The sequence below is a fragment of the Nesoenas mayeri genome, assembly GCF_963082525.1.
Source record: "Nesoenas mayeri genome assembly, chromosome: 25".
NCBI lineage: Eukaryota > Metazoa > Chordata > Aves > Columbiformes > Columbidae > Nesoenas > Nesoenas mayeri.
The window spans coordinates 4,366,167-4,383,887 of NC_137549.1; the positions used below are offsets into that span (position 1 = coordinate 4,366,167).

At 65.6% G+C, this 17,721-nt stretch overlaps 1 protein-coding gene and 1 long non-coding RNA gene across 5 annotated transcripts; one reads left to right on the forward strand and one right to left on the reverse strand.

The window, feature by feature from the left end:
• Positions 1 to 437: 437 nt before the first annotated feature.
• On the forward strand, positions 438 to 2,546 carry LOC308049594. The gene is made up of 3 exons (XR_013923312.1): positions 438 to 851; positions 1,974 to 2,105; positions 2,454 to 2,546. It is a non-coding gene; the product is annotated as an uncharacterized lncRNA (long non-coding RNA).
• MKNK2 (MAPK interacting serine/threonine kinase 2) lies at positions 2,259 to 14,157 on the reverse strand. 4 transcript variants are annotated; one of them, XM_080359328.1, is made up of 15 exons: positions 14,046 to 14,157; positions 13,768 to 13,962; positions 11,616 to 11,697; positions 11,347 to 11,448; positions 11,131 to 11,228; positions 10,154 to 10,233; positions 9,663 to 9,736; positions 9,479 to 9,583; positions 9,138 to 9,193; positions 8,903 to 8,998; positions 6,771 to 6,965; positions 6,504 to 6,668; positions 6,371 to 6,414; positions 5,088 to 5,139; positions 2,259 to 2,627 (listed from the first exon to the last, which is right to left on the reverse strand). In XM_080359328.1, exons 2-15 carry the CDS (start codon positions 13,813 to 13,815, stop codon positions 2,556 to 2,558), a joined length of 1,269 nt encoding a protein of 422 aa, XP_080215454.1. In that variant the 5' UTR covers positions 13,816 to 13,962; positions 14,046 to 14,157; the 3' UTR covers positions 2,259 to 2,555. The 4 variants fall into 4 exon arrangements, with proteins under 4 accessions (XP_080215454.1, XP_080215455.1, XP_080215453.1 ...); XM_080359329.1 differs by lacking the exon at positions 5,088 to 5,139; XM_080359327.1 differs by having other exon boundaries at positions 2,259 to 5,139.
• Between the last annotated feature and the right edge of the window lie 3,564 nt (positions 14,158 to 17,721).

Consider the following 17,721-nt stretch of genomic DNA (forward strand, 5'->3'; position numbering starts at 1 on the left):
CCCTCTGGATTTACTGGGGCCGAGTGACCTCTGCTGGTTTGCAGCTAAAACGCTCCCTGCGGGGCCGAGACGCTTCTGCACGGATGGAGGAGGCGGCTGCTCCCCCTCCCCTGACAACCCCCGGGCGGGCCCCTCGGTTGGGCCCTCTCGGCCGCCGTAGCGGACCGGCCGCGCCTCAGCCCCACCCCGCAGCCGGCTGCCCCTCACGTGACGAGAGGCGGGCGCGCCGCGGGGCACGCTGGGAAGTGTAGTCCGGGACGCGCGCAGCCCCGCGGCCGCCGCCATTGGCGGGACTCGCTTTCCCAGTGCGCCCCGCGGCGGGTCGGGGGCGGGGCTGCGGGGCTGCGGCGGGAGCGGTGAGCGGGGCCGGGCTGCGGGGGCACCGGGGCGGGCGGGGGAGAGAGGGAGGGGGGCGGGAGCAGCCGGTGCCCGGGGAAGTGTTGGGGACAGGCCGGGGGTTCAGCTGAGAACAGGAGCTGAGGGGAGACCTGATCCCTGAACTGCCTGAAAGGAGCTTGGAGCCAGGGGGGTCGGGCTCTGCTCCCCAGGAACAAGCGCCAGGAGCAGAGGAAACGGCCTCAAGTTGCGCCAGGGGAGGTTGAGGTTGGATGTGGGAACAATTTCTTCCCCAAAGGGCTGTGGGGCATTGGAACAGGCTGCCCAGGGCAGTGCTGGAGTCACCATCCCTGGAGGGCTGGACAGATGGACACGAGGTTCTCAGGACTGCTTTCCTCCTCCTCTTGCCCGTCGTTTCACCCATCTGCTCCAGAAGCCTTGCCCCTCCTGTCCTCTGCTCGCAGTCTACCCTGCAGACGTTCTGCGATCCACGGTGCTGAGTGCATTCTGGGCAGGTAGCGGTTTAGGTTCTAATCTCTGTAAATTTCTCCACATGGTCCTTCTCTCCGCCACCCCGTTCACCACCCCCAGAAAGCGCTCGGTAGTTGGAAACCATCTCCAGAGCACGTGCAGAGAAGGGCAGCTCTGAAAATAACCCCACGCTGGGCTAAAATAACCTGCGCTGCTGCTTGAGCATTGGCCCAAAATAGGCTCTTGTGCTCAGCCAAGTGCGCTGTAAGCGCAGAGCAGCGCGGTGGGACGGGACGTGCTCCCCCTCATCCCGGGACCTCGGCTCTGGTTCCAGCACGGACCGTCCCGGGGGGGCACACTGCCTGGCCGGACCCAGATCCTGCAGGAAGCAGCTGCAGCGTTCTCTGAACAGCAAACACAGATCATAAGACCTTGAACATAAGCCCTATGGGGAGAGGCTGAGGGAGCTGGGCTTGTTTAGTCTGGAGAAGAGGAGGCTTAGAGCTGAGCTCAGCACTCTCTAGAACTACCTGAAGGGCAGTTCTAGCCAGGTGGGGATTGGGCTCTTCTCCCAGGCATCAGCAATAGGACAAGGGGCCATGGGCTTCAACTCTGCCAGGGGAAATTGAGGCTGGAGATGAGAAAGCAATTCTGTGCAGAGAGAGTGGTCAGGCATTGGAATGGCTGCCCAGGGAGGTGCTGGACTCGCCGGCCCTGGAGGTTTTTAACGTGAGGTTGGACATGGCACTTAGTGCCATGATCTAGTAAACAGACTAGAGTTGGACCAAGGGTTGGACTCGATGATCTCTGAGGTCTTTTCCAACCCAGTCGATTCTGTGATCTCTCGCAGGGCTCCCTCTGCTCCGAGCAGCAGCTGCTGAGCCCCGACAGAGCTTGGAGCCCCATCCCAAAACACAGGGGGCTGGGGGTGTCCCCACCAGCCATAGCAATGGCATCCAGAGGGCTCACCGCTCCATCCCCCAGCATGGCTGGAAAGCAAACTTACCAGGGCAGAAAATACCTTAAAAATTAAAATACATTTTATATATATATATATATATTCAGCGAGTTCTTCCCTGCCCACAATAGCCCAGCGGGGCTCCTGCAGCCCTTCTCCCCATCCTGAGCATGACCCTCACTCAGTTGCCCCCTCTGCAACCTGACAGGCCTGGGAGGGGGACAGTGGCACAGGGGGGGCAGCCAGCAGCCTCTGTGCCCCTGTTTGGAGCTGTCAGCGAGCGCCGCGCTGCACCGTGACCTGCAGGGGATGCGGCCGATCACACCACCCCATGGGAAAAGTGAGTCAGGAGCTGGGCCACTGCCAGCACGTGTCCCTGTCACCCCATGTCCCTGTCACCCCAGCACGGCCTCACCCCCCCGGGAGCAGCACGGCGGGACCGGAGCTGTGGGAAGGGGGGTCCGCTCCCCCTGCCCCCCCAACACCGACCCCAGAAGGTCTCAATGCATTTTTATTAAATTCTTACAAAACAGAATACAAAATTCTGGCATCAACAATTGTTATAAAGGAAAACTTCAACTCAGCTGTATCAGTTCACCTGGTACATACAGTAAAGTGCTTGTTTTTGTGTGGTTTTCTCTTTTTTTGTTCTTTTTTGTGTTTTTTTTTGTTTTGTTTGTTTTTCCAGGGTTGTTTCCCAGCCCAAGCAGAGGCCGCTGTTGCACAAACCCCCTGACGCGACTCATGGGAACCGGCTTTGGCAGGCGCCATCAGCTTCACGGTAAACGCTCTAACCAGTTCTGAGTCGAGTTAGTGGGGTGGAGGGACGAGGAGGGGGACCCAAAACGCTTAAAATTTCCAGCTTTAAAAAAAAAAAAGAAATACATTTTTTTGAAGTTGTTTTCCCAGCAGACACTCTATGGGGAGAAAGGCCCGAAAGAGGAAGAGGAGGATGAAGGGCACTGGCGAGGTGGCTGTGGGTCGGGAGCATCTGTCTGGAAACCCCCAGGAGCGGGAACCGAACCAGCATGAGCACGTCCTGCGCCACCAGCACGTCCTGCGCCACCACAGGCGCCCACGCGGGGATGTGGCATTTCGGAGCTGACCCCCACTCCAGAGCAGTCCAGACTCCCCTGAAACACTCAGCCCCGCTCCGGAGCGCCTCAAGCTCTCCCGAAGCACTCAGCCCTCCTCCGGAGCACCTCAAGCTCCCCCGAAACACTCAGCCCCGCTCCGGAGCACCTCAAGCTCTCCCGAAGCACTCAGCCCTCCTCCGGAGCACCTCAAGCTCCCCCGAAACACTCAGCCCTCCTCCGGAGCACCTCAAGCTCTCCCGAAGCACTCAGCCCTCCTCCGGAGCACCTCAAGCTCCCCCGAAACACTCAGCCCCACTCCGGAGCACCTCAAGCTCCCCTGAAACACTCAGCCCCGCTCCGGAGCACCTCAGGCTCCCCTGAAACACTCAGCCCCGCTCCAGAGCGCCTCAAGCTCCGCCGAAACACTCAGCCCCGCTCCGGAGCACCTCAGGCTCCCCTGAAACACTCAGCCCTGCTCCGGAGCACCTCAAGCTCCCCTGAAACACTCAGCCCCGCTCCGGAGCACCTCAAGCTCCGCCGAAACATTCAGCCCCGCTCCAGAGCGCCTCAAGCTCCGCCGAAACATTCAGCCCCGCTCCAGAGCGCCTCAAGCTCCGCCGAAACACTCAGCCCCGCTCCAGAGCGCCTCAAGCTCCGCCGAAACACTCAGCCCCGCTCCGGAGCACCTCAGGCTCCCCCGAAACACTCAGCCCCGCTCCGGAGCACCCGTCCCATGGTCAAACCAAACCCCGCAAGCCAAAACGCAAAGCCAAGCCTGGGCCAAAGAGCCCGGGTGGCACCTCCATCTCCCGGTACCGACAGCCACGGTGACAACGTCCCACCCAGCGCCGGCTTCAGAACTGCGTGCTTCAGACAGACAGAGACCGGTCTTACGCATGGGAATAGGGAGAAACTCCACTTGCCAACAAAAGTGCAGGGGGGACAAAATTTCAGAGACGTCCCCCCCGCCGTCCCTTCCCATGGTTCTGTTTGAAAACAAAAGGCTGCGGCGTGCAGCGTCAACAGCGTCCACAACACCAGCTCAAGGCATCGCGTACTGTACGTCATTCAAGTATTTCTTAATATAAGACAACAAGGAATTACCTACAACCGATAAAACAGAATAAGCTCTAAAAAGTAACAATGTACAATCAAGATGGATTTGTTTGCTTGGTTTTTTTCCTCTGAAGGCGCCCTCTGCGGGGTGTGGAGGTGCCTGCGGGGGGGTCCCCCGCTGCTGCTCCCCCCGCACTGGGCTGGGGACCCAGGGAGGGCGGATCACAAGCACAAGGTGGTTTTGGGGGAGCCGCCCTCCCCAACCCACCCAATGAGCTCAGAAGGGCCGGGAAGGGGGAGAAAACACAGTCCCTGCCCCAAGCTCCAGCAACACCCAAGATCGCTCACGCAGCTCCCTGAAACAACTCAACACATATTGCATAGTATTGCTGGCAGCAGTCGCAAAAATTAAAGAGAACTTTTTCAGAGACAGTGACTCCTGAGCCTCAGGGCTCCAAAGCCGCACTGCGCGCACCACGGGCCGAGGCTGCTTTGTCCAGTGATAGAGCCACAGCATGGAGCTGGCAGGGACAGATCACCAACGCAGGGGGGACACGGGGACGGCAGCGGGTGGCACCACCCGCAGTGGGGAGCGGAGGTTTGCGGGGTGCGGGGGGTGTTTTGGGGGGGGGGGTGAGGCAGCACTTGCCCAGATCCACGGCAGAAACCAGCCAAGAGCCTCATCGCGATTCAGCATCCCGGATCTGCCCCGCGCTCACTCCCTTCCCAAAGCCGGCACCGAGAACGGGCACGGGCACACACGTATGAACATGGACGCACACGCATGAACATCACGCCCAGACACCCGTCACACCACGCACTGCCTGCCCCCAAACCTTCACCCCCACGCCCAGGGTGCTCCCCACGCCGCGTCCCTGGGCGCTGCCACCAGCCCGGCTGCTCGCCCCCGGCACCCCCAAACTGTCCTGTCGCCAGCCCCGGGGCCAGCCCGAAGCCACCGCCGTTCTACAGCTCCCGACTCCTCACGGGGGGTCGTTCCCTTTCCACAGAGCACCCCGCTATTCCCAAAGGAACTTTTTGGGTGCTCCGGCCACCCCAGAGACCTCAGCCCTCCCTGAGGGGTGAGGGCGCAGACGCTGGTTACCCCCCCTAAAAAACAGGGGTGCAACACCTGGGCCGGTGCAACCCCACGGCCCCCGCGCTTGTGCACCCCCCGGCTCTGACCTTACCCCGGAGCCGCCGGCCGGAGCGCGGGAGGGAAGGAAGACGTTTCTCTGTGCCCTGGAGAGAAGCACAGCTGGCAGTTTAAAACCAACAATAATAGTTAAGAAAAAGGGGGTGAATAGCTTATTCTGGAGCGGGTGGCCAAGGGGAGGGGGTGGGATGGGGCGTTGCTCCTCGCCGGCACCGGCACCCCCAGCCCAAGCAGTTCCCTGCACAGCGCCCCCCGTGGCCCCCAAAGCGCAGCCGGGGACACCCCCGAATGTGGGACGGAGGGGCTCCCCGCGCTCGGGAGGTGCCTCCGGACCCCCAGAAAGGGGCTTTTGTGGGATCTACCCCAACGTCAGAGAAAGACCCGCAGCTCCACGGGAGGGAGGAGGTTAAAACGCGGCTCCCGTTGTTGCAAACGCGAGCGAGGGTCCTTTGTTCACAGTATGAAATGAGCTGAAATCGTCAAAGCAGCCGCGGATACAAAGAGTCCTTTGGTGTCAGGGAGGGGGGAAAAATGTCAGAGCAGAAACCAAGAGTCAGGAAACAAAAGTCCGTGTGTCTGTCCGATGTCCTCGAGTGTGCCCTAGGTGGAGCGGCCTCATGCTCCATTTAATACCTTAAAAAAAACTACCTTAAACAAACCCTCCCACCCCCAGACCTACAAGATCAGCAAAACCTTGGAAACCAGCCACAGGGACGAGTCCTGATCTTGTCTCCAGCCAGAAAATGGGGGTTCTCGGGGGACGGGGGAAAGAGCGAAAGAAAGAGGAGGGGGCGGTGGGTCCAGCAGGTGCGAGGGCACAGCTCAGGCTTGGTCGGCCACCAGGACCAGCGGGGCCACCAGGTGCTGCCCGGCGGCCACCGCCTTGGCCAGGCTGCTCTTCTGCCGCCGCTTGGCCAGCTTGGACTCGGAGGGGGGGGAGAGCTGCATGGCCCGTGAGGTAGCTTTGATGATGATGGGTCGTGCTTCCTCCTCCGCCTCCTCCTCCTCGTCCTCGTCGCGCCGGGTCAGCTGCCGGTTGACGGCGATGGCCTCGGCGGCAAAGGAGGTGAGCTCTTTGGCACTGCTGTTCCTGCGGGGTGGGGGGCCAGAGGGAGATTGGGGTCAGATATTGGGGTGTCCCCCCTTGCATGCACGCCACGCCGGACCCGCCAGGCACCAAAACCACAGCTTGAACCTGAACTTTGTGCTGCAACTGCTGCAGCAGCAGAGCCCCTGAAAAGCAGCAAGAGGGGACAGGAGCGGGATTATGGGGGTGGGGTGGGATGTGTCCCCCCCACCCAGAGCCACCCTGCTCACCTCTGCAGGATGATGGGGGTCGGCAGCGTGTTATCCGGAGCGCACTGCAAGGAAACGCAGCGGTCAGAGCGGGCACCCCGCGGGGGGTGAACCACCCCGGTTTTGGAGCAGAGGTGGGGGGGGCAACACTCACCCCCTGCACCCAGGGGTGCTCCAGGACCTGCGCCGCGCTCAGCCGCTTCTTGGCGTCTCTCACCAGCAGCTTGGAAATGAGGTCTTTGGCTCCGAAGGAGATGTGCGCCCAGTCCTTGTCGGGAAACTCGTACTTCCCCTCCTGGATACTCTCGAACAGCATGTTCTGGGGAGAAAATACATGAAATAACCAGGCTGGTCGAGGAGCGGCGCTGCCGGAGCAGCGGTGCCGGAGCAGCGGTGCCGGAGCAGCCGGGGTCCCGCGCACCTGGCAGGTGTGACACGCCTCGCCCCGGTCCCAGCCGCAGTCGGAGCCGCAGTGGCCCACAAAGGGGGGGTACCCGCTGAGCATGATGTACAGGATGACGCCCAGGCTCCACAGGTCGCAGCGCTTGTCGTAGATGGACGCCTCCTCGTTGAAGGCTTCCACCACCTCCGGGGCCATGTACTCGGCGGAGCCGCACTGCGGGGACAGGAGGGGTCAGCGTGGCGGGGGGACCCCAGGGGACAGGGGAAGAACTGGGGTGGTCAAGGGGGTCCTGCTGGAGGTACACAGCTGCGCACCCCAAACCGAGGGTGCAGATACAGCCGCTTCCTGGGCAGATCAGCACATGATGGGTGTGAATGTTGGGGGTTGTGCTGTGCAGGGACAGAAGTTGGACCCGATGACCCTCATGGGTCCCTCCCAACTCAGGACAGCAATTCCCACCAGCCCCACTATGCAGGGGATGCCACAGACCTGCTGCCCGCCCCCCAAAAAATAAACCTAAAGAGCAAACGGCCTCAAGTTGCGCCAGGGGAGGTTGAGGTTGGATGTGGGAACAATTTCTTCCCCAAAGGGCTGTGGGGCATTGGAACAGGCTGCCCAGGGCAGTGCTGGAGTCACCATCCCTGGAGGGCTGGACAGACGGACATGAGGTTCTCAGGACACGGGGCAGTGCTGGGGGTGGGGAACGGTTGGACTCCATGATCTTGAGGGGCTTTTCCAACCAAAATGATCCTGTGAGTCTGAAGGGGCGCAAACCCCGCCCAGGCAGCACCGGGGCGGCCAGACCCACACCCCACACCCCACACCCCTCACCCGACCGGTTCAGCGGGGCAGCAGCCGCCCCATCGCCTGGGAGCGGCCACGGAACAACAGCGCAGGCGGCGGATGAGCCTGCCCTGCCGGATCCCTGCTGGTCCCCTGCCGGATCCCCTGCCCGATCCCTGCTGGTTCCCTGCTGGATCCCTGCTGGTCCCCTGCCGGATCCCTGCCCGATCCCTGCTGGTTCCCTGCTGGATCCCTGCTGGTCCCCTGCTGGATCCCCTGCCCGATCCCTGTTGGTCCCCTGCCTGATCCAGAGCCGGTGTCGGAGGAGCTCAGGCATCCAAGCCCAGAGCTCCGTCCCCTCTGTCCCCAGCGCGGGGACTCTGGGCCATTCCAGCGCACGTGACCCGCAGCCACACGGGTCTCGTGACATGGGAGCAAAAAATCTGTGTGCAGCAGATAATCACTCCTAACGAGCAGAGGCCTCCTAACGAGCAGAGGCCTCCTAACGAGCAGAGGCCTCTCTCAGCTCCAGCAGCTGATGCCACAGCAGGAAAGAGAAAAAAAACAGCCAACCACCAAGCCAACCCCAGCACAACCCCCCCGCCCCGCCGCGGCGCTTAACCCTGCGGGCACCGGCGCCGAGCGCGGGCTCAGGCGCTGCCGCAGGACAGGGAACGCGGGGGATTAGCCCCCCAGGACGGGGAACGCGGGGGATTAGCCCCCCAGGACGGGGAACGTGGGGGAGCGGGGGATTCGCCCCCCAGGACAGGGAAACGCAGGGGAGAGGGGCCAGGGGTTCGCCCCCCCGCCGCTGCTGTTTTGCACCCCGCACTGGCCGGGCTCTGCCCTCCCTGGCACATGAGCACCCCAGAACGCAGCGGGGTGCAGGGCAACGCCCTGCGCGTGGCCCTGCTGCTGCCGATAAGAGCAGTGCGGCTTTTGGGGGGGGCCACGCTCAGCGTCCCCTCAGAGGGTGGGACAAGCTCCCTGCAGCACGGGGTCACCCCAGGAGCTTTTGGGGTGTCCAGCCCGCAGGGTCTGCGCTGCCAGCACCCAGCCCCCTCCCGCCCCCACCAGGGAGCCGCGGTGCCCCCTCGGCTCTCTCCTGACCCACTTTGCCCGCGCCGGGCTCCGCGCTGGCTGTTGCTAAGGCTCACGGCAGCCCGGGCGCCGCGCCAGCCCCCGGCCCCCCCGCGTTATGCAACCGCATCTCGCCCGCCGCCGCGGGGACGTGCAGCATGGCGATGGGAGCGATGGGGGCGTCCACACAGCCCTGTGTCCCCACAGCCCGCGGGGAACCAGGATGGCCCCCCAGGAACAGCCCCCCCCCCAAGAACAGCCCCCCAGCCCCGTGTATGGATGCTTACCGGGGTGAGCAGCTCCGGGGTGGAAATGGGGGAGCAGTCGCCATTGAGTTTGATGCCGCTTCCCAGGTCAAAGTCGCAGATCTTCACCGGGGAGACCTGGAGGGGTGAAGAGGAGCGGCCAGTGACCCCCCAGCACCACCTGGGGACCCTCGGCCCAGCTTTCACCCCCGCAACTGCTCGTTATCCCATCTGCACAGCACCCGCACCCCCCGCCCACCCCCCTGTCCCCACTCGCCTGGTCGGCGCTCTCGCACAGGATATTTTCTGGTTTTAGATCCCTGTGTGCGATTCCTGTGGGGGGAGAACAGACCATGGAGGCAAAAATCCCCCCCACAAGACCTCCATGGCAAAAGGTCTGGGGGTGGCACAGGGCCCCCCCTCCCTGACCCAAATCACCGCCTGCGTCGGGGCAAAGAGCCTCCTGCTGGCCCCGAATCCCGGTGGAACCGGAGGAACAGGCTCCGCACCACACGCACCCCCGCGATGCAGCCGGGCCTGATCCTGCGCGCCTGGGGCCGGCAGGAGCCGGGGAGCAGCACTGGGGGGCACAGCAGCACCGGGTGGGGCACGGCTCACCTTTGTTGTGCAAGAAGTGCAGGGCGCTGGCGATGTCCCGCACCACCACGCTGGCCTCCAGCTCGTTGAAGTGGCGTCTCCGGTGGATGTGGGTCAGGATGGAGCCTGGGGTGGGCGAGAGCAGAGCGGGGGCTCGGAGGGGCTCCAAACACCCCGACTCCCCGTTTTCTGGCACTGCACTCACCTCCTCTCATCTTCTCGAACACCAGGTAAAACCTCTCCTCCTCCTCAAAGAACTCGATCAGCTCCAGGACGTTCCTGCAGCGACAGGGGTGTCAGCCCAGCATCCCCCGAAGCCGCGGGGTCCCCGCAGCCCCCAGCCAGCACGGGTCCCCGGGGGGCACTCGGACTGGAAAATAAGGTTTCCAGTGATTGAAACCACACGGCTGGGCCCCCCGGCCACATTCCAGGGGGGAGAAAGGACTTTAAGCGCTCAGCTCTACTCCCTAATTGCTCACAGACCCTCCTGGCTCACCCCCCATCCCCTCCAGAAATCCCAGTGTCGGCTCAGCGCCCCCAGCACCCTCCAACTCAGCCTACGTTGCCATGGCAAACAGTTTAACGGAGCCACGAGATGCCCCGGTGGGGCCAGGGGGAGGGCAGCCGCGCCGCAGCCCGGGAGGTCTCGAGCGTCAGCCCCGGTCCCGGGGGGACACGGCGGCTGCCCCGCGGTACCTGTGTCCCTGGCACTGGTACAGCATCTCCACCTCCCGGAACACCCTGCTGCGGATGTGACCCAGGCGCTTCTCGATGATCTGCAATGTAAGGGGGACACTCAGGGGACGGCAGTGGGGTGGGGGGCCGGGGCTGGCGGTCACCGCACCCGCCCAGGCAGCGCCGGGACCCCAGCACCGGGACCCCAGCGCCGGGCGGAGGCCGGCGGGGCGGCCCGAAGGGGTTAAGGCAGCAGAACAGGCTGTTCCCGCGGCCGTGCCAAACCGCTCCCCGCGGCCGCTGCCAAGGCCGGCTCCATGTGACACCGGCACAGACGGGTGCGCGGCCCCGCCGGGCGCTGGCACGCGCGGCCTGCCGGACACACCACGGGGCGGGCAGGGGGTCCCCACCAGCACCTGCTGCCGAGCAGCCCTCCCTGCTGCCTCGGTTTCCCCACTGGGGCACCCAAAGGTCCCTCCAGGGTGACAGGAGAAGCCAAGTTCCCCTTGCATTTGGCTGCACTTTGACACAGCGCCTGTCCCAGCCGCTTGTGCCGTGGCTGGGAGCCCGCGGGGCCGCAGGACCACCAGCCCTGGCCCCAAAAGCAGCAAGTTCGCCCTGACCCCCTCCAGCATCCACATGCTTGCCGGGGCACGGAGACCCCGCCGGGGTGAGCGGGACTGGCCACCCTGCTGGCTCCACATGCCCCTGCTTGCCCTGAGCCCCCAGATGCATCCAAAGGGTTAATTTAATCTCCCACCTGCCCTAATTGAGAGGGACAGAGTGTGGCTAAGGGGGTTGACCGAGGTCCCGGAGCTGGGCGGTGGCAGAGGATGGTGCCACGTGCCCTGCCCGGCGCTGCGCGCTCCTTCCCCTCCAGCCCATGGAACTGGTGGTCGTGGGAGCCAGGAGAGCCCGAGATGCAGAGGCCAGAAAGGGAAACTGAGGCAGGGGTGAGCCGGAGCCGGGGCTGCAGCCCTGAGCGGCACAAGCTTTACCTTCACCGCGTACTCCTTGTTGGTGATGAGGTTCACGCAGGACTGGACTCTGGCGTGGGCCCCTTCTCCCAGCACCTCCTCCTGCAGCTGGTAAACGTCTGGCGGGGGAGAGGCCGCCTGAGCTGCCGGCTGTGCCGCAGCAGGGACACCGCGGCTGTCCCCTCCGGGAGGACCCAGCCCTGCCCCGGGCCAGGGCGCCCAGGCGGCCCCGCTCACCTTCAAATCTGCCCGAGAAGCTGTCGGTGGCTCTGCAGCGCTTCTTCTTCTTGTTTCTTTTCTTGGCGTCGGGGATATCGATGGGTTGACTTGAAGGCATGTCTGTGCCGGAGCAAAACCACCAGCACAAGTCACCCCATTCGCCCCATGGGACCAGCATCACCACCCGGCACAGCCCCCCAAAGCCTTTGGGGGAGCGCAAAGGGCCAACATGCAGGGGTTGGGGCGGGAGGAGCCCCCGGGCGCAGCCCCCGGCACCCGCGGCTCACCGGGACGGGGTGGGCACTCGAAGTTGAAGACGGGCTCCAGGTGGCTGGACTGGTCGAACTCCAGTTCGAAGGGGTTTTGTCCCTGGGGGGCCAAGAACATGAGTGAGACGGCAGCTGCCGGATCAGCTGCCACCGGCCGCCCAGCGTGGACACAAAGCCCGGAACACCCGTGGTCTTGGCACAGGCTCCACTCACCTGCCCCACCGGGACAAGACACCAGGTCCTGCGGAGGGACGTGGTGGAGGCCCAAGGGAGAGCCAGCAGGAGGAGGAGGAGGAGGAGGAAGGGTTTGACCATATCACCCGATGGGGATGGTGCTGCGGGGTGATGTCTCCACGCCAGCAAACAGGGGATGATGAGAGGGGCTGGGGCCACCTGCACCAACCCAACCCCACCCCACATCTCCACCCAGGCCTGAACTTCAGCGAGAGGGGCAGGAAGAAAAGCCAGAGGGCAGGATGAGCTCCAGAGCCACCGCACCATGTCCTCCCGGCTCCCCCAAGGTCACGGTGGGCCTGAGCTGCTCAGCCCCACTCTGCTGAGCGCCGTGCCCACGGGACACCCAGACCTGGAAGGATCGGGCCCCACCCCAAACCCTCCCTGTGCCCCGGACCAGCAAAGGGTGTGGGAACCGCCACCTCCCCCACCCCAAACCCCGGCGGCTCCAGTCCCAGCACCCCAGAGGGGACACAGGGACCCTCTGTCCCCCACTCCCCCAGCCACCCCACTGCAGGACAAGGGGGTGCCAAAGGGCCCTGTCCTCAGTGGGGTTGCGAAATCTGTTTGGGTGGAGGTGGCGGCTCCCAGCAGCGTTCCCGAACGCTCGGAGCGCTCGGAGCGGCGAACCCCGGCCGCCACCGCCAGAAAGAGCCAGAAAGCGCCTATTTACTGCTGGGGCGGCTCTGGGAGATCCCCGCGGCGCTGCGGGGGGGCCACGCCAGAACCCCCCACCCAGCACCACTCAGATCCCTGCGGCCAGAACACACTCCGGGCCAGCGCTTTGCCCTCCTCAAAACCCAATCTGGATTTGCAGAGGGGAGCACTGCCGTCCGGCTGCCAGCGGCCCCTGCAGCCACAGCGGCCCCCCCGGAGCAGCAGCTCTGTCTGCAGTCCCTGTGCCGGGGGCAGCATCGGGACACACGGGGGACACACGGGGGACACACGGGGGACACACGGGGGACACACGGGGGACACACGGGGGACACACGGGCCCTGCCAGCTGCTGCAGCACCCGCACACAAAAGGTTTGGGGGATGGGAGACGCAGGCGCTGTGCACCGGCTCCATCAGCACATCCGAGGTGTCCCCGGCTCCCGTCCCCGTGCCCGGCCAGCCGGGGGGGGTGGAGGGGAGGGAGCCAAACCCCGGCCAAAAAGCCTTAAAAGCAGGATTAGGTGTCAGCTAAAATAAGCCGGGCAGGTTTCGGGTGAGCTCCCAGCGTCCCTCGGAGCGCCGGGAGCCAAACTAAACAAAGATCCCACGGAGCCGCTGGGCCACACGCCGGGACCGGAGCGGGTGCTCGGGGAGCGGGACCCGGCAGGATCTGACCCCCCCGCACCCTCACACCGTGACAGTGGCCGGGACGGGCGCTGTGTGATGGGCCCCGGGCACCCCGGGTGCAGCCACAGCCCCAGCATGAGAACGGGTGCTTGGCGCTGCCAGGATCTGGCCTCTACAAGCCGGTTGCACAATAGATCCTGGGGAGCCCCTGCCGCCCCCCCCACCCCGCGGGCAGCCCCCCCACTCCCTGCACCCCAGCGCCCCGCTCACGGGTCGGGGCAAATGGGAGCAGCTGGGCAGGGGTCGGTGGAGCCCAGCCACCCACCCACCCACGGGGCTCCCCCGGGGCGCTGCAGCACCCCAGTGCCCCCCCGGGGGGTGATCTGTGCACCCGACCCCCGAGAGCGCCCGATCCGCGGGGCGGGGGGACACGGGGGTCCCACTGCCCGGTTCGGGTGGCAGCACCCCCGGCGCTTCCCTCCTTCGCTGCCGGGGGCGCGGGGGGCGGCCCGTGTCCCCTCCCCGGGCAGGGGCTGCGGAGCTGAGCGCACGATCCAGCGCAGGATCCGCCGCAGGCCCGCACCGGCTCCCCCTGCACCCCGCAGCGACCGGAGCCCCCGCGGCGCGGCCCCGGGGAGGGGGCAGCCCCTTACCTTGAAGGATCGGTGGAACCCGGGGATCTCTGATTTCTTCTGCACCATCTTGCTGCGGGGGGGAGCGGCGGGGGGCGACGTTGCGGGGAGAAACGGGAGGGGAAAAAAACAACAAAAACAAAATAACAAAAAGCGGGTGGGGGAAGGGAGGCGGAGGGACGGGCAGAGCCGGGGGGAGTCCGGGGTGGCCGAGACCTGCGGGGAGAGGTGGGGGGCGGGTCAGCGGCCGCAGCCCCGCACGGAGCCCGGCGCCCCGTTCCCCGCCCGGCGGCGCTCACCGGCGCGGCCCCGCGGAGCCGCCGCCGCTGCTGGTGGAACCGCAGCCCGCACCACCGCCGCCCGCTCCGCTCCGCTCCGCGCCGCCGGGAGGGGACGCGGCGCCGCCGCCCCCGACGCCTTTATAGCGGCGGCCCCGGCCCGCCCCGCACCGCCCCGCACCGCCCCCGCCACCCCCTGCGCTGCGCCCGGGCAGGGACAACCCCCCCCGGAACACAAATATCCTCCTCGGGTCCCCACCGGGGACACGGACACCCTGCCCGGCCCCCCCCCCCCGAGCTGCAGCGGGGACACAAACACCGCCCCGCTCACCCCCCCGCCGGTGCCTTCCGCGCAGCCCCGGGGGCCCGCCCCCCCGCCCCAGACACTTTCCTGTGCTGCAGCCAGGGACAGGGACAACCCCCAGGGGCTCCCTGCACCCCCGCTCCCGTCACCCCCGCTCCCGTCACCCCCGCGCCCGTCACTCCCCTGTGCTGCAGCCAGGGACAGGCACCCCCTTGTACTGCACCCAGAGACGGGACCATCCCCCAGTTGCACCCCCCAGTTGCACCCCCCCCACGTTGCACCCAGGGACAGGGTCACCACAGACCCCCCTGTACCGCATCAGGGAACAAGGACACCCCCCCGGCACCCCAACCCCTCCCCGTGTCACACCTGGACACAGGGACAGGGACCCCCCTGGGCAGCCCGTACTGTCCCCAGGGACAGGGACACCCCTTTGGGTCTCCCCTGCACTCTGGGACGCCCCAGCTCCGTGTTCATTTTCTGCAGCCCCCAGACCCTGCCCCCCCAGCCCACACGTGACACGAGTGGGACAGCGCTCAGCCCCACAGCCAGGCCTGTGCCGGGTGGGGGCAGGGCACAGGGTCACGTCCGTCTGTCCCTGCAGGCCACCCAGGCCCTGCTGGGCACAGCCAGCAGCGGGGGGCACTCAGGAGTGGGACCCCCACCCCAGGCTCGGTGGCACCGTGAGAGGCCATCACTGTGGGGGTGTCCGTGTCCCCCCCATCTCGCGTGACGCCAGCCCGGGCTGAGAACAGACGCGCTCGTTGCGCCGAGCGGCAGCGCCGGGGCCAATGGCGGCGGCACCGCGGTGCATGACTTCACCGGCCGCGCCGCGCATTGGCTGCCGGCCCCGCTGCCGCCATTGCGCACCCAGCGGGGCCCCGTTCCGCCGCAGCCGCCTCCCCCGGGGCTCCCTGCGGCACCCCAGCAACGCGGCCCCGGCCCCGCTACCACGTTCGTACCCCGGCCCCACTGCCACGCTCTGCCCTCCACCCCCACTGCCACACTCTGTCCCCCAGCAGCTTCTCTTCCTCCCCACCCCACGCTGTTTGGGGACATTTCACTGAGGGGTTTGCAGCCCCCCCAAAGCCACCTGTGCCATCCTGGTGTGTGGCAACTACAGTGTGGTCCTGGCCAACCCCACAAGCCCGCTATTTCCCCCCAAATCCACCCAAATTCTTGCTTTGGGGGCCCCCAACAGCCACCCCCACATCCCCCTTGCAAACAGGGCAGCCAGGGAAAAACAGGCACCACAAACCTTTCTTTACTAGTGCTGCTAATGAGGGGTCCCCTATTAACCCAGGTTGGTATGGGGGGGCAGATGTGGTGCTGCAGGACAGGGGGACTTGCAGGGTCAGGGGAGGGACAGGGACAGGGGACAGGGATGGGGCCATGGGGTGTGCTGGCTGCTGGCACCCGTCGGGCAGCTCCGGCACGGGCGGAGGAGCCGCATGCCTCCAAAATTGCGCACGCTACCATGTAGGTCACCGAGCCGGTAATGACAGGGCGGCCGCGCTGGTGCTCACAGCCCTGGGGGGGCAGCCAAGGGTGCCCGGCGCGGTGGGGACACCCAGGGCCAGCCAGCAGCTCGATGAGCCCCCGGGGATCCCGCTGTCACGCGGGTGCTGGAGCGCTTGCAGCCCTGCAGGCTGCGTGTGCGCTGTGCGCACGCTGCATGTGCAACGCACGTTCTCCATGCGCTGGCTGCATGTCGTGCCACACGCGCGTCTCCTGCATGTCACCTGCGTGCTCTCCACATGGTCACTGCATCCTCTCCGCACGTCACTGCATGCGTGCTGCGCCTTCTCTGCCTGCCGTGTAGCCCTTGTGTGACCTCTGCATGTCTGCGGCACGCCTGGCACACGCTCGCTCTGCGCTCACACACTCTTTGCATGGTCTGTCCACTGCACATCTGCACGCTCACTGCACATCTGCACGCTCACTGCACACCTGCATGCTCACTCCACACTCCCTCCACACTCACAGCTCATGCTCCACACTCACTGTTCACTCTCTGCACGTTCCTGGCCTCTCTGCACACTCTGCACACTCTGCACTCTCTGCACACTCTGCCCGCTCCCTCTGTGCTCACTGCTTGTGTTCCTCACTCACCGGCTGCTCCTGCCCTCCCTGCACACTCACACCACACTGCACACTCACACCACACTCACTGCACACTCACAGCACACTCCCTGCACGCTCACACCACACTGCACACTCACACCACACTCACTGCACACTCACACTGCACTCCCTGCACACTCACACCACACTGCACACTCACACCACGCTCCCTGCACACTCACACCACGTTCACTGCACACTCACACCACGCTCACACCACACTGCACACTCACACCACACTCACTGCACACTCACACCACACTGCACACTCACACCACGCTCCCTGCACACTCTGTGCTGCCCCTGTCCCAAAAGGCTCCAAGCCGGGAGGTGTCGGCGCGGTGTCGGTGACATTCAAACTGGGGCCGGGGGTGGCAAGAGGTGCGAGTGGCGTCTTCCTGCAGCTGTGGCGCCGTGGGCGCGATTTGCAGCCAGGCGTGGCGAGTGCGCTGGGTCTTGGGCTGCCAGGAGCAGGCAGTGAGTGCCCCGTTGGCCTGGGGGCTCCCACCAGCGCGGGGCACTGGGACACGGCCCCTTCCCCGCACCCCCTGCCTGCGCTGCACCCCTGTCACAGCAGCGCTCACAAATCCGGGGTCCCTGCTGGGTTGGCTCCGGCCATGAGGACACACGTGTCCCCAGAAACCCCCCGCCGGGGCAGGGGCCGCGGGAGTGCCTGCCGAGAGGCTTCGGCAGCTCGTGGCCTGAGCTCACAGCGTGCGGCTTCCAAATGTTTCTCAAGAAAACGTGAATTTTGATGCATTCGATGCCACCCACGTGCTCGGTGGGTGCTGAGCACCCCCAGACCTCCAGCTTCGGGGGCTGCAAAGCTGGTGGCAGCAGAGCTCCCACATTCTGTTTCTCACTGGCATCCACAAGCAGCGAAACCCCCCGGGCGGCCGTGTCCCCCTCGGTGCCGCGGGGCCGGGGCTCCCCGTGGGTCGGTGGAGCCCCACACACTGAGATTGGCCGAGGGAAAACAGGAAAGCGCGCGGGGCCGTGCCGGAAAGCCGCTATTGTTGGTGTGGGGCGCAGGGGAGCGGAGGCCGTGGCCACCCTGCCGACCCACCCCTCCAGGGCAGCACGGCCGGCCCCGAAACCACACGCACCCCCTTGTACTGCACCCAGAGACTGGACCATCCCCCAGTCTCCCCCCCCACATTGCACCCAGGGACAGGGTCACCACAGACCCCCCTGCACCACATCAGGGAACAAGGACACCCCCCCGGCACCCCAACCCCTCCCCGTGTCACATCTGGACACAGGGACAGG